Consider the following 25,271-nt stretch of genomic DNA (forward strand, 5'->3'; position numbering starts at 1 on the left):
GATAATCCAAGAAACAAGGGGGCAATTATTGCCATTGGGAAGCAAACGAGATCTAGTGAATGGAACAAGACCTTCAACACTGCTTTGACTGACATGCTAGGGTGAAGAAGTGGACTCCTCCCCTTCTTTGGGGTGGCTCCCTTGTCAGCCAGTGTAGTCATGTCCCGTGTTAGTGTCACACAAGCATGACAAAAAATTATTATTATTTTTTGGTTGTGCTAATATAATCCACTCACAATTGTGAGTTTTGCCAAAAAATAAATAAATTATGATGCCCTTTCATCATCAAATTATACGACTGAAATGTGGAACGATGTTACACATGTTTAGTCAACACCTAACTCGTTACCCTTTCTTTCGACATCGTTTTAAAAGCCTTGACTTAGTGCCTGTAAAAGCAAACACACCATAGATGCTAGAGCCACAAGCTTGAGCCCTAGTTGCATAATGTGATTTTTAGTGATATTGTGTAAGGATAGGTTTGGACGGTGTGTGGTAGAAGAAGCCTCCCTCTAAACCTTTCCCACATCTCATTCACAAAACCTGACAATTGTACAGTTGTGGCAACAATATACGAAAAGGGCCAACACATGTGCAAAATTAAGGAGTGTGCACGAGCTCAACCTGATGTCAACTGTATGTATGGAGATGTTGAGGTCTCATCTTCCAAGGGGGGTGGGGGATTAAAAGTGCTTGCCCTTTTCAGCAGCTAATCAAAATTCTCCAAACAACATAGCCCTCATCTATGGCTGGGTCATCTGAACCCAACCTAAAAGGGATCCCACCTATCACATTACTTGCGTCTCGTGGTTTGCCACCGTGTACATGTTAACTGTCCAATAGATGTGGAAAAGGCTGTGGCCTAATGGACGTGTGTGAAAGCAGAACCTATACAAAGATAATGATCTTTCACACACCATATACAAAGATACAATGATCCTACTGAATTTGTATATTCGTGCCGTTTGGCTATGGCTGGCTTGGTGTTTCGAGCTGGTATATCGAGCGGTTCAGGTGGCGCTGTGCATGCAGAAGTCAAAGCAGCGAATAGGAGGAGCTTTCCTACGTCAGTTTGTAAGATTCTGCAGAGCTTAACCGGAGCTTCCCAGATACAGCTCACTGCTCATAGAGGCTCTGTTTTAAGTGCGGTTTCCGGTAGCTCCTATGCAACCGAACATACAGAAGAAGAGACTTGGAGTGCGGAGACCTATGGAGCGTTAATTCGTGGTGGTGAGGATGTTGCCAGCGTCATGAAGACTATGACCGAAGTTGTAAGGGTCTTAGGTGTACTGTTTTGTTTCTTTTCTACTGTATTGTTTATGCTGCAGACCCACAAATGCCTGTTGCGTGCGTGCGTTCCCCCCCCCCCCCCCCCCCCCCCCCCCCCTTTACACACACACACACACACACACATTCATTCTGTATATTTTTGGATAAATTAGCCTCCTACTTTGGGACTTTTTGCGGCTTCCAGCACACCGACATACACACACACATTTATTCAGACAGGACAGCCACTTCCAGCCTCTGCCTGGCTTTAGCCCCTCTAGGCTCTACCCCAACCTTGCACATATAGGCACATGAGATTGATGGCGGTCAAAAGAAAAAGATTCACTCAACGTTTCTTAAAACAAATTGGTGGTTTGATTGATCTTACTAGATCTACTTTGATCCCTTGCCAAAATTCGCAAGCACCAACTAGGGCAAAGGTGCATGGTCCCTTGACAGGTATCCATATATGGCTAGATTCAATGGCACCCATGTGTTGCAACCCATGTAAAAGGGATTAGGATCTATCTTTTCCTTTTGTCGCACTTGACTGTGGTTATCCCTCTCATACCAACAAATACAAGTTAATTTTAGTCGGGCTCTCTCTTGCTGTAAGTCACCCCTCCCTTTTTTTGTACATGGCGTTCACTCATCAGTACATGGCGTTCACACCTTCATCCAACATTGCAGATATCAACCACCCCCACTATAGCATTTTCAGCCATAGCCAGCAGGACCAGCATATCATTAGTGTGTCCAGCCAGCACTCTTAGCGTTTTTGCATCAGCCTCAGCCAGCCCCATCAGTGTTTTGTTCTAGATCAGCCACATCATCAGATCAGCCTCCGTACATCAACAGCACCAGCGTTTCTACTTTTCAGCCCATCATCGGCATGAGCGATAGTAGATCAGCCCATAGCCTCATCAATTTGCAGATCCCATACCAGATCCATTAGCGTTTTCCATTTTCAGCCCTCCAAGCATCTATCCCGTTAACATCTCAGCATCTAGAACCATTGTTTCAATATTTGTGCAATACCTCTATAGCAATAGAGAGGGGGACCTTGGAGGGGCATTGGGACCCCCTTTGGTGTTATTCTTCTCTCTCTCTCTCTCTCTCTCTCTCTCTCTCTCTCTCTCTATATCAGTCAGAGAACCTTCACTCATAGTATCTCTCTTCTCGCTCTAGTCTATTGCACATCTCTCTCTTGAAATAAAAGGAACCTTGAGTACGCACTGCATAGGCACAAGAGATGCGTCCCGAGGAGTGGGGACGGGGGACGAGGCTCAAATGGATTTTTAATGTAAAAAAGAGGGCAGGGCGGCAAGTGGAAACGGGAAGCCCAAAAATTGGCGTCCCCTGTGACTATGACGTACTGAGCACTCATCTTTACCTATCACTTTAAATTGCTTCTGTTCCACATTACATTGGTATTATAGCTCTTTGGCAGTGTTCAATATCATCACTCAAGAAAAGAACCTAAAGGACCGTAGAATTTTTTTGAAGAGTGGCAGGTAACCCAGAAAAGAAGGGCTTGTCCAACCTCCTCTTGTTGAAAGTGGAACTTGCACATTGTGACGGGCCAATTAGGTGAGGTGGAAAAAAACAACCTTGGTGTGAGCGCAAGACTGCCAAGGGATGCACCCGTGAAAGAGAAGCCTTCTTAAGGCAGATTGCTAGCAGTATCAAGGATGTCACAAACTGGTGACGTGGCAGCCCGGACACACCCTGCTGATGTGGCACAGGTTTGAAAAATGCACCGACAGACTGACGTGGCAAACTGCACGGACGCCCGTAGATTCCGCTGACTGCTAATGTGGCATTCTCCGCAAAACGCGCTGACATGCTAACATGGCAGCGTATAGATTTTCGGAAATTGCGCTGGCTTTTTGGAGACAGTTGCTTTTGGGAGGTATTGCTTTTGAGTTTGAAGCTTTTGGGGCTCTGCTTTTAGCATCCCTTGTAACCTTTATAATGAACCCAAGGGGGCTCACTCTGCAGAGCATCTGGGCGCAGAGTCTGAGAGCGAGCACCCACAGGAGTTGTACTTTGCTCAAAGATTAATATAAAAAGAAATGCCGAAAGGGGCGCCGGTCTTTGGGGCCAATACCTCTTGGCACGGAACTACGCCGGGCCGTGTCCTCTTTTGTGAACTGTTTTAAAGTGAATCTTTGCTGTGTCGCGGTAGAATCTAGACTTGGGGTGTCCAAGTTTGTTATAGTGGTATTAGAGCACATAAAGATTCTTCTTTTACGGAGGATTCGATCCTTTTTGCAGCGCGCACAGCTTTTGAAAAAGAATCTTCGTGGCCCGACCTCGGACTTATTAGCCACTCCTACCCTTCATACATCGTGCATTGGGCGTGCTCCCGTCTTCATCGCTCTGCCATAAAGAATCCCAGATTACACATGGGTTTTCGTGAAGAATCTGACAGAGATAACACCTCTTAGTAGGAAGGCCAAAAAAAGTTGAAATCCGGCGCGGGAACTGAAGAAAAGAATGAAGATTTGGGCAAATTTTTTCCAGACAAGTTTGCCTGAAAGGAGTACATACTACAAACGTCAACTGCAGATTGGCATATGTTTGAACATATTGATTTACTCCAGGAACTCGAGATTGACGAAACACCTGAAGGATTACCCGATTGATAAGATGTACTCGAGATGGCGTGTGGCCATCGCTTCTCCTCTCAAGTAGGGAGGAAAGCCGAAAAGACAAACGAGTGCAGAAAGGCGGAACTTGTACTCGCAGAAAGACATGGACAAGCACTCTTGAAAAGAAGCACTTCTACAGAGCCAACCAATGACTTCCTCGAAGACGAGCAAGAAAACGAACGAATTTAAAGAAGGTGGACAATCGATTTGAATCCTTTTCTGGGTTCCGAGATGCTCGAACATGGTGGTCCACTCTTCTTTTGAGGACGGAAGCTCTAGTTAAACGGTTGAAATTCAAAAGGCTCTTTATTTTCTTCTTGGCTGACTCGGGAGTACGAACGAGATATACGAACCGCTTGGAATCATCTTCGGATGACCAAGGGAGATTCTTTGGACGCTTATTGCGAGAGATTTTGGAAGTCTTTTCTACCAACCTCTTTATTTATGAAGGTCTCTTTTAAGGAACAGATTGAGTGGTTTTGCGGCGGACTTCCTACAGAGATCCGCGACTACCGCATGGAACAAAAGTCAAATTCTATTCAAGAATTGATGGCTCATGTGAAACGGGGTTTTGCGATACATTCGAAAAATTTGACTTACCCCGCTGTTGAGTTCTTGACTCAGAGAACCCAACAGACCTCTCACAATGAAAGTAGAAAGTGAAAGAGTTCCCAGGACAAAGAAAAGAAAGATACATGTCCCCGTCTGACTCTTAGAGAAGGGCTATCTATCTCAAAGAGGGGAAGTGTTTTGGTTGCGGCGAATTTGGATACATCTCCGCAAAGTGCCCCAAAAAGGCACAACAAGAACAGACTGAAGACAGGCCAGAGAGTTCTAGAGCAATAGAGGAACGTGGTAGAAAAGGTAGATGAAAACATAACTGGTATCTCATTGCGTGGGGCCTGAACCGAATCGGATTAATGAAAGTACAAAACTTTGCCGCACTTGGGGCAAAGTGAAAGATCAGGAAGTCCTCATTTTTCTTTGATAGAGGAGCCAAGGCCAACTTCTTTTCACTTGAATTGGCAGCTCCACTTGGAATTACGCCTGACAGGCTGAGGCCAGGCGGACTAGTTCTAGCGGCACCCGGACGGGATGTTGCCATCACGCCGATCATTGGCAAACTTCGTTTGCAATGTCAGGGGTATTTATGGCACGAGGACTTCTACGTTATGTCCTTAGGAAGGTTGTAATGTCCTCCAAGAAATCCCTTGGTACCATAAGAACAACGCCGTGGTCGACTATCGGGTTGAGAAAGCGACTTTGACAAATGAAGGACAAAGAGATTGCACTTGATGAAATTCAGTTTCTTTACTCGATTTTTTGGAGAGAACTCAATGATGATTGAAGGTCAAATATGTTTTGACCTCGAAAAAGAACGCCAAGATTTTCTCCACACATACTGATTGTTTCTCTGTGGGTGTCACGTCTAAACCCTATGTGTATGTGGAAAAGCTACTCCATGACATGGATTCAGTTCAGTTCAGCCAGCTTAGCTTAGGAAGTGTTCTGGCACTTTTGGGAGTTTGTTCGCAGACCGTGCATGTCCAGGCACTTAGAGTAGATGCATATCCACTGGTTGCACACAGTATGACCATCACATCAGGAGCATTTTTACAGTGCATAGACCTATTTTCCCTATTTTAGCCAATTTTCACTTATTATTTTTAAGTGACTTTTGTTGGGAACTAGGTAGGGAAATTTAGCAAGCCAAGTACATAAGAAACCCTAGCGCTAGCACTTTCTGGCAGAAGAGACAGCAGGGACTTGACAGCCAACAGTGCACCTTCTCAAGCAAGACCCCCCGGCAAGAAGACTCAGCGTTTTCAGCCATCAACAAGAAGAGCCAGCATTTTTTCTTTCATTGCAGATCAGCCCTAGCGTTTTGCATTTGCAGGCAAACCTCGCAACAACAGGACTCACCAGATCAGTAGCATTTTTGCAGCATGACACACCAGCCCTAGCGTTTTTGAGTTTGCAGAGCATCCTAGCGTTTTTGCAGAGTCGTCGCGACAGGACCACAAAAGCATCAGCGTTTTCAGTTTTCAACATAGACACATCGCATAATAGTCCCGAATCTCGCAGATCTCACCTTTCCACAACAGATCCTCGCTGCACGGTCAAATCAGCCACAATTGGCAGTTTCAGCCCGGAAAACGCAGATTTCACTTCCGCTGCACCTTACATTGGTATCAGAGCTTTGACAGTGTTCTGTATCACTCAAGGAAAGAACCACAAGAACCACATAATTTTTTTTTCTTGTTGCGGTAGCACGTAACCCAAGTCCACTTGGGCGTGTCAATTCCTAATCGTGTTTTTGAAGAGTGACAGGAATCCCAAAAAAGAACGGCTTGTTGAGCCTCCGCTTGTTTCTCTTTTCACTCATTGAGAGGGGACCGTGCACTTAGCGGCCGACCAATCAACGTGAGGTGGGAAAAAGCAACCTTGGTGTGAAGCGTAAGGCCGCCAACGGGTGCGCCCGCGGGAAAGAGTAGAACTTGGGTAAGAGAAGATCCTTCTCTAACATAGATTGCAAGCTAAAGAAGAACCTCAAGACCCTCAAGAACCAAGTGATGAGCGCGCAGTAGTGTGTGCAAGTGATAGAGCATGTGGAGATGTGCAGGGCTTGTGCCTTGGAGAGGGGCGACTGCCTGTAGAAGGGGAAGCGCTAGAGAACGAAGAGGGAGAGAGAGGGAGCGCTACACGATTCTTGAGGGGAATGACTTAGTGAGTAAATTAACTAACATTCCCTTTATTAAAGGTATAGGACCAATTTAAAGTTAGTGGCCAAGTTCAACGTGAACTTGGCCAAAGGTTAATAACCTTTAAAACTATACACAAAAGGGGGCCATTTGGGCCTTTAACCCAACAACCTTCCACTTAAAGGCATAAATGGCGCCTTTAAGCTACGTGACTCCCACCATCTGTATGCATAGATCATGATGTGCTTTGGATAAGCACTTAGTGATAGCATCTGCTGGATTTTGTGATGTATGGACCTTAACCAATGTAATAAGGCCATCCTCAAGCACTTCTCGAATGAAGTGATACTGCACATCAATATGCTTTGTGCGTGCATGAAACATGGCATTCTTTGCCAGACATATGGCACTCTGGCTATCACAACCAAGCATAGGTGCCTTGTCAGGCAAACCAAACTCACTGCATAGACGTGCTAACCAAATGGCTTCTTTGGAAGCCTCAGTGGCTGAAATATATTCAGCCTCTGTCGTAGACAATGCAACGATCTTTTGCAATCTAGAACACCATGAAACAACACCTCCTGCAAGAGTAAACACATAGCCAGTTGTGGATTTCCATTTATCCACATCACCAGCCATGTCAGAGTCACAAAATCCCTTCAACTCCAATGGTCCTTTACTATAGCAGAGGCATTTGTTTTTAGTCCCTTTCAAGTAACTCATAATGGACTTCACTGCATCCCAATGCAACCTGCTTGGATTAGCCATAAATCGGCTCAACTCCCACTGCATGGGCTATGTCAGGCCTAGTAGCACCCATAGCATACATAAGTGAACCACAAGCTGAAGCGTAAGGCACACTTTGCATGTCATTGGCTTCTTCCTTTGACTTAGGACAATCATCCTTGGAGATTTTGACATATGGCTGTAATGGCACGCCAAGAGGCTTTGCTTCAGCCATGTTAAATCTGTCCAACACCTTTTCAATGTACTTTTCTTGCGACAAATACAATATGCACTGGTCCCTTTGCCTGCTAACACGCACTCCAAGTATATGTTCAGCTCCCCCAAGGTCTTTCATTGAAAATGCAGATTTCAGCTGCCCTTTAAGAGATTCAACAGTGCTTCTTTTCTTTGCAGCTATCAGCATATCATCCACATAGAGCACAAGAATGATAGGGCTGCCATCCTCATCACGTTTGGTATACAAACAATGGTCTACATGGCTTCTTTTGTAACCATGTTTGAGCATGAAGCGGTCAAACTTCTTGTACCATTGTCTACATGATTGTTTCAGCCCGTACAAGCTTCTATTGAGCATACATACCAAATGTTCCTTGCTAGGAATAACAAAACCCTCGGGTTGCTTCATGTAAAGCTCTTCCTCCACATCATCATGCAAGAAAGCGGTATGTACATCCATTTGGTCCATTTCCAAATTAAGAGCAGCCACTATGGTAAACAATACACGCAAAGTGGTCATCTTCACTACAGGAGAGAACACTTCTTGAAAGTCTATGCCCTTGGTTTGAACATATCCTTTGCAAGTAGCCTTGCCTTATACTTGGGTTTTGCATCAACTGTCTTGATTTTATACACCCATTTGTTAGGAATAGCCTTCCTTCCTTTGGGCAAATCCACCAAATCCAAGTATGATTAGCATGCAAAGCTTTAATCTCTTCCTACATAGCAAGCTCCCACTTGTCGCTGTACTCACATGTCTTTGCCTCTTTATACGCAAGAGGCTCTCCCTCATCTGTCAACATAATGTAATGCAAAGAGGGATCATATCTACTCACGGGCCGTCTTGGACGAGTAGACCGCCTCACCCAATGATTCACATTATCCGGCAATGGGTTTACATCAGGTGGCATGATAAAATCATCAGCAATGGGCTGCTGTACATCATTTTCGGCACCATTTTCAGCATTGTTTCGTGGCTGCAAATGCCCTTCAGGAGCCTCAATTTGCCGCCCAACATCTTCTGGCTCAAACACCACTGGATCATCTACATTTTCAGCCATATGTGGTGCATCCTGAGGGTCAAGAATAGGCCTAACAGGTGGTTGGTCATGCTGAAATTTGACCCTTTTATGGTCATGCTTTGAGGCACAATTGTTTTGAAGCAGCCTTGCCTCATTAAAAACAACATCCCGGCTACGTATAACCCTTTTGAACTGAGGTAACCAAATCCTGTAACCCATTTCGCCTTCTTCACCATATGCCATGAAAAGGCCTTTAATGGACTTGGCATCTAGTTTGCTCCTCAACTCGGGTCTAACATGCACAAAAGTTTACAATCAGCCTTAAGCCTTTAGTCATTTTCCATGATCCTCTCTCAAACAAGATGCTGTAACCATGCATATCCATCTGACCAACAGAAAGCAGACTCTTCTTGATTCCCGGCACATATCTAACATCATGCAAGACAAGCTCATTTGTGCCATCTATGAAGAGATGCACAATGCCAATACCCTCAATGGAACATGCATGATTGTTTCCAAGGTATACATGGCCATGCTTGCCTGCATCAAAAGTAGAGAAACACTCCTTGATAGGAGTCACATGAAATGAAGCACCGGAATCAACTATCCAAGTCTGGGATAATGCATCATTGACAGTCAACAAAGCATCAATAAGATCACTCTCGATGATCTGCATGTCCTGTGAATGAACATTAAGAGAGGCATCAAGGTCATAAGCATCATCATCTGACAAAGTGGCACACAAGATGTCCTCTACATCCGACAGCTCCTCAATCACAACACTAGAAACCACATTGGCCTTCTCTTTGTCCTTTGAGCTATCTGTGCATCTGTCTTGACTTCCTTCTTCTCTTTCTTTTTGTCTCCGCCATTCTTTTTCTGTTCTAACTCGGCTTTGTAGTACCTTCAATCGGGTTTCTTGTGACCTTTCCTACCACACTGATAGCAAGTCACATCACCCTTGCCTTTGCTGGCATTTCCCCTTTCCTTACTCTTACTCTTACTCCTTTGTGCATAGACATTCTTCTTCTCTGTCCTGCCTCTAACCATGTTGGCAGAGCTGCCTCCCTCTCCACTTGCTTTCCTCCTGATTTCCTCATTCAAGATAGAACCCTTAACACCATCAAAGGTCAAATTGGGGTTATTCGACAATGAAACCACCAATGTTTCCCATGAATCAGGTAAGGTCATAAGCAAGAAGATGGCTTTCAGCTTATCATCAAAAGGAGGCAAATTTGAATCCTGTAACTGCGACAAAGTACATGCGAACAACGATAAGTGCTCTGCAGCGCTCTTGGACTCATCTAGTTGCATGCCAACAAGTTTTCGCATCAAATGCACTTGGTTGACAGGCGTTGTATTCTCATACATCGCCTTTAACTTCTCCCACACATCAAAAGCAGTTGTGAGATCTTTCAAATCAATGTCTGTCTCATCGGTCATGGCCATTTTAATGTATGTAGCCTTCCTGTTCAGGCTAACCCATGCTTCGTCCGTCATATTCTGTGGCTTTACCTGTTTAAGTGCCCCTTCACAATCCTTAAGAAATAGGATTCCCTGGATCCTGTCCTTCCAAAGGTCGAAACCTGTTCCATCGAACCTTCTAATCTCGAAGAGATTCTTCACATCCGAAGAAGATGAGGCCATAGTTGCACGAATAAGAGGGCTAATACGTTGAATTTTTGGGCAAAATGCACAAAAAACCGGAGTATAATCTCGCAGGAGTGTGCACTACAGCTCCTAATGGTCATAGAAGCAATTTGGTGCAAAATGGGTCGATTTAGGCAAAAAAAACAATTTTTGAAATTTATGCGCAAGAAATTTCAACGAGTGAATTTGTGTCAAAAACAACAATTTTAGTTGTTTTTAGCCCCACAGAACATACATAAGGCTAATGCACAGCCTTTAGAAGCATGTATGAGCAAAAGCCCCAATTTGTAGCATCAAATTGCACAAAAATGAGCCACAAATGGTCATACTTAGCCAAAACTTGTCAAATGTGCGTAGATTGCATCAATTTGCACTTTCCCCAACGTAGACGCATCAAAAATACACTTGCAAAAACCTGTGTAAAGCTGAAATTTGTTGAAAACGCTTGTTTTGGGACGTGTTTTTCGCCAATTTCTTTGTTTTCGAGTAGCGGGGACCTAGCAAAGATGTTCCCACACCTTAATACATGATTTGCAAAACCTGTATTTTGCTGTCATAACGTGTAATTTGTTGATTTTGACCTAATTTCAGCCCGTTTTAAGTCAATTTGACTTGCCGGGAGCCCTCTAGTGTTCGGGGACGAGTCTTTTGGCGATGAAATTGCAAAATCTCGCGTGAAAGTTTACCTCCTTGGTTGAAAATCAGCGTTTGCAGGTTTGGGAGCAAACCCTAATTTGGCTCTGATACCAGTTGATGAGCGCGCAGCAGTGTGTGCAAGTGATAGAGCATGCAGAGATATGCAGGGCTTGTGCCTTGGAGAAGGGCGACTGCATGCAGAAGGGGAAGCGCTAGAGAACGAAGAGGGGGAGAGAGGGAGCGCTACATGATTCTTGAGGGGAATGACTTAGTGAGTAAATTAACTCACATTCCCTTTAATAAAAGTATAGGACCAATTTAAAGTTAGTGGCCAAGTTCAATGTGAACTTGGCCAAAGGTTAATAACCTTTAAAACTATACACAAAAGGGGCCCATTTGGGCCTTTAACCCAACACCAAGAACCACAAGAACCCAAGTTCCTCGTGAACTTAAGACCCTAAGACTTCAGTGTATGGTCATCACCCGAAGCGGAATGGATACTTCGCATGAAGGTGATGAGCATGGAAGTGGCGAAGAAGAATTTTCTCCACTAGGAGGTTTTTCTGACCCTCCCCCTTCCCCATCTACGCCAAGGATTGCACTAACTCCTATGGAGGCTTTCGACAAGATGATGATGGACAGAAAGTTAGAACGCGAACAAAGAAGAGCAGAAAGAAAAGAAGAAATGGATCGCAAGCACAAAGAAAGAAGAGCCGAAATAGAGCGTGAGCACAACGAAAGGAAAGCCGCATTGGTCCTACTATTTTCTAATGTGCAGGCGCATAGTAAAGAGATTCAAGAGAAGGAGACTCTCTCAGTCTTGTCTTCTCCAAAGCACAACTCAGATGATTTGCTTGATAATGATAAGCGAGATGATAAGCATGATGATTTGCATGATCAAGATGTGAATACTCACAAGCATGATGATTTGCACGAAAAAGATGTGATTGTTCATAAGGATGATGGTTTAGTTGATGCTTTTTCTAGCGAAGCTAACCTCGTTGCAGATACAATCGATCACGAAGAACCGATCTTGGCTCTCGAGTCAAGGTCCAAAGAACCCCCACAGGAAGTACTATGTGTTCGAATGATTAGTTAGCAGGCATTGTTCGAGTGTTTCATTCGTGATGCTTTAGTGTATTTTAGTCACCATCTTTATGTGATCCCTTTTCATAGGCATGACATATTGTACGCTGAGCACGATTCACTCATGAATGAGCACGAATGTATGCGGATTACTTATGAAAAGGTGAAATGTTTGCACCCAAGGAATTCACATTCCATGTCTCTTCCTTGGCATGACACAATATCCGAAAGAGCACAAGAAGGATTGAGCATCAAGCATCGACAGTTTTATTATCATTTGCCATAGTTGATTGATTTAGATCAAAAAGTTAAGATTCGAATCCATTGTTTGCGTGTGTTTGATGAACGGTTTGGCACTCCGTCTCTATGTTCATATACATTGCATGCACAGTCTTTAAAGAAGACTAGAATTTTTCCAATCACTTTACATTGAATGGGTATGTTCATGTTTTTGTGTTGGAAGTGGTTTCATGAATTTTCATCATCGGAGATTCTTGAAGAAGGTAGACGCATGACTATCGACGAAGTTGAAGCATTGAAGGAGCCACAGATGACTTTGTGTCGCTTTCAGCGCGGCCCAGAGAAGCAAGCGTTGCAGATCTTTATGAAGTTCAAGTATCGCATGACCCACGCATCAGAATGGGCCCGTGAAGAGTCCTTTTCAGGATTCCAGACGCTGTTGGCAATCTCCCTCGACGGCATACAGTTCGGTTCCAGTACCTCACTTTGAAAAGGAGGGGATGTCACGTGCACATCTAACCCTATGTGTGGACAAGCTACTTCATGACATGGATTGGGTTCAGTTCAGTTAGCCTAGCTTAGGAATCACTTTTGTGAGTCTGTTCGCAGACCGTGCTTGTCTAGGCACTTAGAGTAGATGCATATCCTTTGGTTGCACACATCATGACCATCAGATTTCCATCAGAATCCATCAGGAGCATTTTCCCTATTTTAGCCAATTTTCACTCATTATTTTTAAGTGACTTTTGTTGGGGACTAGGTAGGGCAATTTAGCAAACCAAGTACATAAGAAACCCTAGTGCTAGCACTTTCTGGCAGAAGAGGCAGCAGGGACCTGACATCCAACAGTGCACCTTCTCAAGCAAGGCCCCCCCAGCAAGAGGACTCAGCATTTTCAGCCATCAACAAGAAGAGCCAACGTTTTTTCTTCCATTGCAGATGAGCCCTAGTGTTTTGCATTTGCAGGCAAACCTGGTGACTGCAGGACTCACCAGATCAATAGCGTTTTTGCAGCAGGACACACATCAAGGCAATTTAGCAAGCCAAGTACATAAGAAACCCTAGCGCTAGCACTTTCTGGCAGAAGAGGCAGTAGGGACCTGACATCCAACAGTGCACCTTCTTAAGCAAGACCCCCCGGGCAAGAAGACTCAACGTTTTCAGCCATCAACAAGAAGAGTCAGCGTTTTTCCTTCCATTGCAGATTAGTCCTAGCGTTTTGCATTTGCAGGCAAACCTAGCGACAACAGGACTCACCAGATTAGTAGCGTTTTTGTAGCAGGACACACATCAGCCCTAGCGTTTTTGAGTTTGTAGAGCACCCTAGCGCTTTTGCAGATTCGTCGTGACAGGACCACAGAAGCATCAGTGTTTTCAGTTTTCAGCATAAACACAGCGCAGAATAGTCCCGAACCTCGCAGATCTCACCTTCCCGCAGCAGATCCTCGCCACACGGTCAAATCAGCCACAGTATGCAGTTTCAGCCCGGAAAACGCAGATTTCAGCATCTGCATTTTCAGCGCGTCGTCGCATCGTCGCCATCGACATCGTCATCGACATAGAGTCTCAGAATTCAGCGGATACAAGATTTGCAGATTTCAGCCATTAGCGTTTTCAGATTTCAGCCCGTCTCGTCGTCGTCCTCATCGTCGTCTACATCGTCGGCAAGTCCATTGCATTGTAGAGATTTGTGCAATCAATAGTAGACCACTCTCGCCATAGAGGGTGGGGTCTTCGGAGGAGGGTTTGAACTATCTGGTGTCGTATTATTCTCTCTATCTCTCAGTCTCAGCACCTTCATTCACGGTGTTTGCCACTTTGTTTGTGATCATTTCCACTCTCTCACTAAAGGAACGGAAGGCTCTCCCTTCCATAAGTAAAAGGAACCTTGAGCACAGTTCGGAGCACTCATCTTGAGCAAAGTTCAACATTCACTTCTGCTGCACCTTATAGAGGGCTTGCCAGGCGAGTTGCCACCATCTCGTGTTGAGGATCATACTATTGATCTGATACCTGGAAGCACACCACCGAACCGGCCACCTTACCGTGTTAGCCGAGCCCCGAATGAAGAGATTATGAACCAAGTGAAAGACCTGTTGGAAAAGGGTCTTATCCATCCGAATACTTCACCTACTGCTCTCCGGTGTTGGTTTTAAAGAAAGACAGATCTTGGAGAATGTGCATTGATTATAGAGCTCTCAATAAAATCACCATCAACAACAGATTTTCGATTTCGAGGATCGATGATATTCTTGACCGACTACAGGGATCCTCTTGTTTCAGCAGGATCGATTTGAAAAGGGATATCGTTAGATTAGGATCGTGCCGAGAGATTTCTACTAGATAGCTTTTCGGACGAGTTTCAGTTTATATGAATTTTTGGTGATGCCTTTTGGCCTTACCAATGCTCAAGCGACTTTTAACCGAATGATGGATAGGATTTTCAGAGAGTACAGATCTTTTGTTTTAACTTTTCACTTTCTTTGATGACATTATAGTCTTCTCCATGATGTCTCCTTTAGATTGAAGCTGCCCGATAGTTGGAAGATTCACAATGCTTTTCATGTGAGTTTCTTGAAACCTTTTAAAGGCGATGTGTATTCTGCTATATGACTTTATGAACTGGAATTCCCGAAAATGATACTGTTTGATTTGTACTTGACTTGTTTGAGTGCAGGAACTGAAAGACGAAATGATTGCAGCATTTCGGTCTCGTAAATCTCTATAGACATGATTGCAATATGTATTAGTTAATCGAGCATCTGTGAGGTCCCGATTGCATCTAGATGCGATTACTAAATACGTTGCTGATTAATCATGGTCTGAGATTTGGAATGAATTTGAATGTGATTTGTCATGTGATGTCAAGTGATGTCCTATGATGTCCGGTGATGTGATTGTCGATTGGTACAAGTGCTAGATGTGTTGTGTCTAGTGCGTCGGTACTAACAGTCAGTGTCTACTAAGACAGTTTATGGCCTCTGTCTGTTTTTGCATCTGTGAGGTCCCGATTGCAATATGTATTAGTTAATCGAGCATCTGTGAGGTCCCGATTGGATCTAGATGCGATTACTAAATACGTTGCCGATTAATCATGGTCTGAGATTTGGAATGAATTTGAATGTGATTTGTCATGTGATGTCAAGTGATGTCCTGTGATGTGATTGTCGATTGGTACAAGTGCTAGATGTGTTGTGTCTAGTGCGTCGGTACTAAATACGTTGCCGATTAATCATGGTCTGAGATTTGGAATGAATTTGAATGTGATTTGTCATGTGATGTCAAGTGATGTCCTGTGATGTGATTGCCGATTGGTACAAGTGCTAGATGTGTTGTGTCTAGTGCGTCGGTACTAACAGTCAGTGTCTACTAAGACAGTTTATGGCCTCTGTCTGTCTTTGCAGGCGTAATCGAGGGCGATTACAATTCTTTCAAGAGGGGGGTATGTCACAAACTGGTGACGTGGCAGCTCGGACACACCCTGTTGATGTGGCACAGGTCCGAAAAATGCGCCGACATGTTGACGTGACAAACTGTACGGATGCTCGCAGATTCTGCTGGCTGTTGATGTGGCATTTGTCACAAAGTGATGATGTGGCTGCCCGCCATACACACACACCCTCTGGTGAAAAACTCTAACCCTAACTGAGAAACCCTAACCCTAAATTGCTGACGTGGCGGGCTAACACGTGGCAGCTGTATGGATCCTCGTGTTTTGCGGCGCATATTGCAGAAGGCTGCAGCTGCGGCATTTCTGCTTTTGGGCCAACTTTTCAGACTTGCTTTAATCTACGCAAGTTGATAAGAGAGAACCCCTTTTGCAACCCCTTTTGCTTTATTTTAGGCAAGGGTTGAGAGAGAGGGGAAAAAGCCCTTTTGCTTTATTTTTCAAAGCTTTAAAAATTTCAGTTTTTGAAGCTTTTGTGGGCTCTGCTTTTAGCATCCCTTGTAACCTTTAAATATGCGGGTTGGCCTCTCACAATTTGGAGCATTTGGACGCAAAGTCTGAGTGTGAGCGCGTGCCCGCACTCTTGTACTTTAAACTCAGATTAATACAAAAAGAAATACCGAAAGTGGCGCCAGTGTCGAATAAATTGTGAACTGTGAACTGTTTTGAAGTGGTTATTTGGTGCTATTGCGGTAGATTCTCGACTTGGAGTGTCCAAGTCTGTTACAGTGGTATCAGAGTACGACCGATTTCTCTACTACGGGAAATCCGATCCCAATTTTTTTTTCCCGCGCACCTATGGCTTCACGCAAGGATCAATGGACTCCCTTTGCATCCGGAGATGCGGGAAGGGATCACAACGAAGATTCACGCGAGGAGTATGGCCCGCGTCGGCCTACACAAGCTGAGCGTCAAGAGATGTAGCGCCGACAATTGATCGGCGATGCAACAAAGATGATGCTTAATTTTGCCAAGGACCTGAAAATGGCAAAATATATGAGCAAGACCTCTTTGCAAGAGGTGCATACGCAGTGGTAGAAAACCACAAAACCACCCCCAAAACCCGCTCTCAAGAAACCTCCTACTCCCAAGAAGTATACAGAGAAGGAATTAGAAGAGGTGGTTGATGCATGAATTGCTCAGCTTTTTGATGCGCAGAACAAAGCTGAAAAGCACGGCAAAAAGCAGAAGAAAGGCACTGACTTCGCTGGTTATTTGGGTCGTCAGTCTCCCTTTGAAAAAGCAAGAAAGAAGAAGCATGTTCGATTTGAAGGAGTACCCAACTCTTCTTCTTCTTCTTCTTCTTCTGACAGTTCTTCTAGCTCATCTGACTTGAGCGAAGAAGACCGAAAAGGCAAAAAGCAAAGCAAGAAGCAACACTTCGGAAAGGGCAAGAAAAAGGCAAAGAAGTCTAAACCTCTCTCCGTGAGTGACAGTTCTACAGAGGACTCGTCTACAGATAGTTCAGACTCTGGTGAGAGCAACTTTTATGCAAAGAAGAAGAATTTTTACAAAGCCAACCAGTATGACTTTCTCGAAGACAAAAGCAAGAAAGTCCGAGAGTTTAAGGAAGGTGGACAGTCAATTAAATTTGACACGTTTTCTGGTTATAGAGATGCTTCGAAGGCTTTGTCTTTTGTACAGCAGTTTGACATCGCTTTCGCGGGAGGACGTTACTCAGAGCACTCTAAGATTCGGAGAGCTGCCTCTTACTTTAAGGGGAATGCTCGAACTTGGTGGTCCACGCTTCTATTAAGCAAGATTGCGCCAGTTAAATGGCTGAAATTCAAGAGGCTTTTTATTTCTTCTTGGCTGACTCGAGAGTATGAACGCGATATACGAACTGTTTGGAACCATCTGCGGATGACCAAGAAAGATACAGTGGACGCTTATTGCAAGAGATTCTGGAGCTCTTTTTTACTTGCCTCTTCGTTTAAGAAGATCTCGTTCAACGAATAGATTGAACGGTTTACCTTGGGTCTACCTAGAGAGATCCGAGATCACTGCTTGGAACAGAAGTCAGCTTCTATTCAGGAGTTGATGAGTCATGCGAAACGGGGTTTTGCCACCTACTCTGGTAGTCTGACTTACCCCACCGATGAGATCATGACACAAAGAGCTGAACAGACTTCGACAAATGAAAGAGAAAGAGAGAGAGCAACTCAGAAAAGAAAGATGCACGACCCAAGCTTACTCCTCAGGAGCGGGCTCGCTTCATCAGGGAGGGGAAGTGCTTTGAATGCGAGGAAACTGGACACATCTCCGCGAAGTGCCCTAAAAAGGCGCAGAAAGAACAGAATGACAAGGACGACGAAAGGCCTGAGAGTTCGAGAGCTGCTGAGGAACGTGGAAGAAAAGGCAAGATGAAAATAGGACTGGTTCCAGATTGCATGGGTGCCGATCCCAGCACAATGGACGAGAGTACAGAACTTTGCCGAGCTTGGGGCAAAGTGAAAGACCAAGAAGCCCTGATCTCCTTTGATGGAGGAGCCAAGGCAAACTTCATTTCACCGGAATTGGTGGCGCGGCTCGAGATCACTCCCGATCGGATGGGACCACTTGCAGAGGCAGTTCTAGTGGCACCCGTCAGGGACGTAGCCATTACACCTGTCATCGGCAAACTTCGGTTGCATTGTCAGGGGTATTTGGGGCACGAGGACTTTTACATAATGCCTTTGGAAGGTTGTGATGTTCTCTTGGGAATCCCCTGGTACCACAAGAACAACGCCGTGGTCGACTATCGGGCGAGGAAAGCGACATTAACTACAGAGAAGGGCAGAACCATTGTACTCGATATAAAACTGAAGGGAGAGTCAGTCCCTATCGTATCGGCTTCGGCCATTTCAAAATTAATGAAATCCAGTCTGTTTGTTTACTCGATCTTTGTGAAAGAGTTAAGTGATGAAGATAGGACAAATATGTCTGAACTTGATAAAGAACGCCAAGATTTTCTCCACTCTCATGCCGATTGCTTCTCAGAGGGCTTGCAAGGCGAGTTACCACCTACTCATCCTGAAGATCATACCATTGCTCTGATACCTGGAAGCACACCACTGAACCGGCCACCTTACCGTGTGAGCCGAGCATAGAATAAAGAGATTATGAACCAAGTAAAAGACCTCTTGGAAAAGGGTATGTCCAGCCTAGTACCACATTGCTCTCCAGTGTTGTTGGTTTTGAAGAAAGACGGATCATGTGCATCGATTATAGAGCTCTCAACAAAATCACCATCAAGAACAGATTTCCGATTCCTAGGATCGATGATATACTCGATAGATTACAGGGATCCTCGTGCTTTACCAGGATTGATTTGAAGAGTGGATATCATCAGATCCGAACTGCGCTGGGAGACGTCTACAAGACAGTCTTTCGAACGACTTTTAGGTTATTTGAGTTTTTGGTGATGCCTTTTGGCTTAACCAATGCTCCTGCGACATTTAACCGGATGATGGACATCATTTTTCGAGAGTACAGGCTATTTGTTGGCACTTTCTTTGACGATATCCTTGTTTTCTCCAAGAATGAGGCAGAACATAGAGATCATCTGCTTCAGGTCTTTCAGGCATTACGAGATCACAAGTTAGTGATTAATGCAAAGAAAAGTGAATTTTTTATACGAGAGATACACTTTTTGGGACACATTGTCTCAGCAGTAAGAGTGCAGATGGATCCGGCCAAGATAGAGACTATTCGTGATTGGCCCGATTTGAAGAATATCAATGAAGTTAGAAGCTTCTTGGGACTGTGTTCGTACTACAGGGGGTTCATTCGAAAGTTTGCAGAGGTTGCTTCCCCTTTGCATTTCTTGACATAGAAAGGAGTCCCTTTCTCGTGGGGACCCACAGAGGTAATTGCTTTTCAGACATTGAAAGAGAAATTGACTACGGGGCCAGTTTTGACTTTGCCGGACTTGCAGAATTCATTTGAAGTATATTGTGATGCTTGTGGTCGTAGTCTGGGTGCGTTCTTAATGCAAGAAGGCCATATCATTGCTTATGAGAGCAGATTGTTCTCAAGGCCGGAATTAACAGCACAGATTTATGAGAAAGAGCTTTTGGCGGTTATCCATGCTCTTACTCAGTGGCGGCACTACCTACTCGGAGTGGATTGTGTCTTTACAAACCATCAGAGTTTACGCTACTTCTTGTCACAGAAGCAGCTATCGAAAAAGCAAATGCGATGGGCAAACATCTTGTCACAGTTTTAGTTCCAGATTGTCCATGTTCAGGGACAGAAGAATTTGGTGGTAGATGCTTTGTCTCGGAAGCCGTTGGTTCTGGCTATTTCCGCGATACATCATAGGAGCTTCGAGGATATGGTCGACAAGTATGCCACAGATCCGGATTTTGCAGACGTTTTCACACAGATACGGGATGGGAAAACAGTAGTGGGATATTCCATTCGGTATAGCTACTTGATGAGGAAAACCATGTTGTGCGTTACACAACCGTTGAGGGAAAAGGTTATGACTGAATGCCACTGTATACCTTTTACGGGTCACCACGGCATTGCTACCACCATGAAAGGGGTAGAGAGATACTTCTTTTGGCCGAGACTCAAGAAGGATGTGGAAGAGTTTGTGTGTAGGTGCTTTGTATGCCAGAAGGTCAAGTTTGACAGGCATAAAGCACAGGGATTGTTACAGCCTTTGCCCATACCCACCCGTCCCTGGGAAAGTATTGCAATGGATTTCATTTTTGATCTCCCGAGAACACAGAGTGGTCACGATGGTATTTGGATTGTTATCGACAGATTTAGCAAGCAGGCTTATTTCATTCCAGTGAAGAAAACAGTCAAGCCGGATCACTTAGCGAGACTGTTTTGGAAGGCAATTTGGGAGAACATTGGCACCCGGTTGCAGTTCTCGTCTTCTTTCCACCCGCAGACTAACGAGCAATCTGAGATTGCCAATTCAGTGGTTTTAGATTTATTGAAGTCTTATATCTCGGATCAAAAGAGTCAATGGGAAAAGTATCTACCTTTGGTGGAATTTGCCTACAATAAACACGATACAGTCTTTGACGGGGAAGGCGCCATTTGAGATTGTTGAAGGTGCTGCGAAGGATCCACCCTTCCTAAGCACGAAAGATAAGATTTTTGAAGCGGATAAATATACGCGAGATTTGGATACGGCATTTGCCAAGGTTCGCGAGACTTTGCAGAAGTCTCAAGAACGACAGACAAAGGCAGCGGATCGCCATCGTCGCGTCTTGAAATTGAAGGAGGAAGATTGGGTGCTCTTACGTTTTGGGAAGGCACGCCTGAGAAAGAAGAAGGGAAAGGAGACGCTTTTTCCAAAGCTTAGTATGAGATACTACGGACCTTTCTAGATCTTTGAAAAGATCAATGATGTCTCCTTCCGACTGAAACTGCCCGACACTTGGAGGATTCACAATGCATTTCATGTGAGTCTCTTGAAACCTTTCAAAGGTGATGTGCTTGATGATGGGGAGCCCGATGAGCAACCCGAAGTGGAGGAAAACGAGGAGATCCTTGTTCATGAACAGATTTTGGCACATAAGGACACAAAGAATAAAGGTAAAGTACGAAGGTGGTTCTTGGTTAAATTCAAGAACTATCCTGCATTCTACGCGAAGTGGATGGAGGAGGAGGACCTAGCAGATACTCCTCAGATCGTGAACCTTTACCTTTGAGCTTTTAGTTTAGCGTAGTCTATTCCAAATGGAACCCAAAATTCAGCTTAGCCGCAGATCTGGTGCAGTGGGATGCACAAGAGGGGAGTTACTCCGCCTCCTTTGTCAACAGATGCCTTGATTTTTAGAATACTAGAGTCATTGATGTCTCTTTGAGCTTCAGGGATATTGAGAGCTGACAGTATTCTGCTGTATGACTTTATGAAATGGAATTCCTGAATATGAAACTGATTTGTTCTTGACTTGTTTTTAAATGCAGGAACTGATAGACGAAATGACTGCATCATTTTGGTCTAATTGATCTCGAATAGGCATGGTTGCAATAGGGGTTAGTCAATCAGACATCTATGAGGTCTCGACTGGATCTAGATGCGATTGCTAGCTACATTGCCGATAAATCATGGTCTAAGATCCGAATGAATGTTGAATGTCATGTGATGTCCTGTGATGTCGAGTGATGCCCTGTGATGTCGTGTGATGTGACTGTCTATTGGTACATGTGCTAGATGTGTGTTTCCTAGTGCGTAGGTACTAACAGTCAGTGTCTGCTAAGACAGTTTATGGCCTCTGTCTATTTTGCAGGCGTAATCGAGGGCGATTACAATACTTTCAAGAGGGGGGTATGTCACAAAGTGATGACGTGGCTGCCCGTTGTACACACACACACCCTTTGGTGGGAAACCCTAACCCTAACTGGGAAACCCTAACCCGAAATTGCTGACGTGGCGGGCTGACACGTGGCAGTTGTACGGATCCTCGCGTTTTGCGGCGCATATTGCGGAAGGCTGCAGTTGCGGCATTTCTGCTTTTCGGCTAGCTTTTCGGACTTGCTTTAATCTACGCAAGTTGATAAGAGAGAACCCCTTTTGCTTTATTTTAGGCAAGGGTTGAGAGAAGGGGAAAAAGCCCTTTTGCTTTATTTTTCAAAGCTTTTAAAATTTCAGCTTTTGAAGCTTTTGTGGGCTCTGCTTTTAGCATCCCTTGTAACCTTTAAATACGCGGGTTCCCAGTGTCGAATAAATTGTGAACCGTGAACTGTTCTGAAGTGGTTATTTGGTGCTATCGCGGTACCCCAAGTACTTAAGAGTAGCCAAGAATCCCAAATACCCCAAGAACCCCTAGTACCCTAAGTATCCAAATACTCAGTGCAAGGTCATCACTTGAAGCGGAATGGATATTTTGTGCGAAGGTGATGAGACTGAAGCTGGAGAAGAAGTCCCTACTCCAAGGAGATTGTTTCTGGCCCCTCCTCATCCCCATCTTCAACACGGATGCTATATAGGAGGCTCAACGGGCCGCAATCAAGAGGGAAAGGATGGAGTTGATGCTAGAGTTGAAGCTCAACGAGCTGCAGTCGAAAGGGAAATAATGGCTCTAGAGAGCGAATGCGAAGCTCAACTCATGGCTGCTAAAGAAAGGAGAGATCACAGCATGCAAGAGTTGGTCTTTCAAGTTCTCTTTAAAGGGCGATCCACCTAAAGAGGCCGACCAATCGTCACGTAGATCGAGTAGAGACGACAACTCCAACAATCCAGTCACAACGAAGTTGACTTTCAGTAAGTATGATGTTAAGATGGATGCATCTATGATTTATTCTTGGGTGCATCAATTTAACAATTACTTTGCGACCACCAAGAAAAGCAGTAATAGTAAGTTTTGATAGCTGCCATATATTTGTCGGGTGATGTCATTAGTTGGTATCGAGCCCGACAAGAGGACACTTGGCCGCACCTTGAGCATACCGTGGATGGCGAGCCACTATCTTACAGTTGGGTCGACTTCCAAGTCAAGCTTAAGGATCGTTTTGTCACAAAGTGATGACGTGGCATCCTGCAGGAATCTTAGAACTGTGCCGTAAGGCTAACTGTACGGACCGCAATGTAATAGGGAATGGGCGGAACACAACCCAAACGTTCCTAAACTGCGTTTCGGAGGAGTCCCATTCCCAAAACGGAGTCGGGAATGGAACGCCGTTCCGGAACGGGGTGTAACCGGACCGGTGTTCTGGAATGGGGGGAACATGAGGCGGAACGGGCACATTTGGGGGCAAAAAAGTAGACTTTGGGGGCAGATTTGGGGTTGTTTGGGGAACATATTTGGTGCACTTTGAGGGCAGGTTTGAAGGCAGATTTGGGGGTAGTTTTTGGGTTGTTTAGGAGTTTATTTGGGATTAAGCTGAATGAAGGTAGTTCAAGCCTTACTTAGTCTCCCGTTCCGGCCTCGTTCCCGTTCCGGCCCCCCCTCCTCCTCCCCGTTCCCGTCCCGTTTCGGACCCTCCAATTCACGTTCCCCGTTCCCGTTCCAGGTAACTATGACGGACCGTCCACGTGGCAGCTGTACGGACGTCAGAATATGTGCTGACTGAATGTTGATGTGGCAGCCCAGAATTCGCGGTGCAGAAAATGCTGACATGCTGACGTGGCATCATATGGATTTTCCTGACATTACGCTGGCTGATTATAGCAGCTTTTGGGATAGTTGCTTTTTTAGAGTAAAAGCTTTTGAGTTTAAGTGCTTTTGGGGCTTTGCTTTTGGGCATCCCTTGTATCTTAAAATAAGTGGGCAAGGTCTCACTTCTCAGAGCATCTAGACGCAGAGTCAGAGAGTGAGCACCTGCCCGCTCTCTTTGTATTTTGAACACAAATTAATATAAAAACAAATACCGAAAGGGGCGCCAATCTTTGGGGCCAATACCTCTTGGCATGAAACTACGCCGGGCCGTCTCGACCTTATTGTGAATTGTGAACTGGTTTGAAGTGAATCTTTACTGTGTCACGGTAGAATCTTGACTTGGGGTGTCCAAGTTTGTTACAGTCGTATTAGAGCACAGAAAGATTCTTCTTCTACGGAGGATCCAATCCTTTTTGCAGTGCACACAGCTTTTGGAAAAGAATCTTCGTGTCCCAACCGCGGACGTATTAGTCACTCCCACCCTTCATACATCGCACATTGCGCGCTCCTGTCTTCATCGCTCTGTCTTACAGGGCATAAAGCCATAAAGAATCCCAGATTACACATGGGTTCTCGTAAGAATCTGCTAGAGATGATGTCACAAACTATTGACGTGTCAAAGCCGTGAAGGATGGAGCCAACTTGCAGATGCTGGCCAAGGAGCTTAAACCCTAAGAAGAACAAGTAACAGAAGAAGAAGTCCTACCAACTTATGGGGACCCCGTCCGATGGGGCCCCAAGTGACATAAAGGATTAAAATAAAGCAGGACCCGCATACATGCGTAGCAGTTGATGACGTGGCACTTTCCGGATTTTCCGCTGACAGTGCTGACGTGGCAGATTTCCGCAAAACGCGCTGATAGTGCTACCATGGCAGTTGTACGAAATTCCGTGATTTATGCTGGCAGCATTTTGGCATTGCTTTTGGACCAGAAGCTTTCGAGTTTGAAGGCTTTTCATGTAAGCTGCTTTTCCTAGGCCAAGGGCCTTTAAATATGTGCTAATGTAACAGACTTGGACACTCCAAGTCAAGAATCAACTGCGACAGCACCAAATAACCACTTCAAAACAATTCACAGATCACAATAGATTTGCACTGGTCCGGCGGAGTTCCGTGCCTAGAGATATTGGCCCCAAAGACTGGCGCCCCTCTCGGTATTTCTTTTTGTATTAATCAATCATCAAAGTACAAGAGAGCGGTTAGGGTTTAACTCTCAGACTCTGCGTCCAGATGCTTTGAGAAGTGAGGCCCTCACCACTAATTTAAAGGTTACAAGGGATGCCCAAAAGCAGAGCCCCAAAAGCTTGAAAGCAAAAGCAGATTCTCTCTCTCTCAATGAGAGTCAGTAAAAAGCAAGTTCTCTTTTTCTCTTTCTTTCTCCCAAATCAAAGCGAAAAGCTGAGATTTGCGTCGCTCAAAATTTCCCTTTAAAAAAAAAAAAAAAAAAAGAAATATTCCGCCTCCGTGATTTCCGGAAATTAGGGTTTTTGCATCA

At 44.7% G+C, this 25,271-nt stretch overlaps 1 protein-coding gene across 1 annotated transcript in view; it reads left to right on the forward strand.

Moving 5' to 3' along the window:
- The first annotated feature begins 907 nt into the window (after window positions 1-907).
- LOC147432615 (protein PEP-RELATED DEVELOPMENT ARRESTED 1, chloroplastic-like) overlaps window positions 908-25,271 on the forward strand; it is a 66,800-nt gene continuing 42,436 nt past the window's right edge. Inside the window, exon 1 of the mRNA XM_086492485.1 lies at window positions 908-1,271. Within this exon, the coding sequence (XP_086348611.1) occupies window positions 972-1,271 (300 nt within the window). The 5' untranslated portion in view covers window positions 908-971. The remainder of the gene's footprint in view (window positions 1,272-25,271) is intronic.

The sequence above is a fragment of the Adiantum capillus-veneris genome, chromosome 20 (genome assembly GCF_014529385.1).
Source record: "Adiantum capillus-veneris isolate H3 chromosome 20, ASM1452938v2, whole genome shotgun sequence".
NCBI classification, from domain to species: Eukaryota; Viridiplantae; Streptophyta; class Polypodiopsida; order Polypodiales; family Pteridaceae; genus Adiantum; species Adiantum capillus-veneris.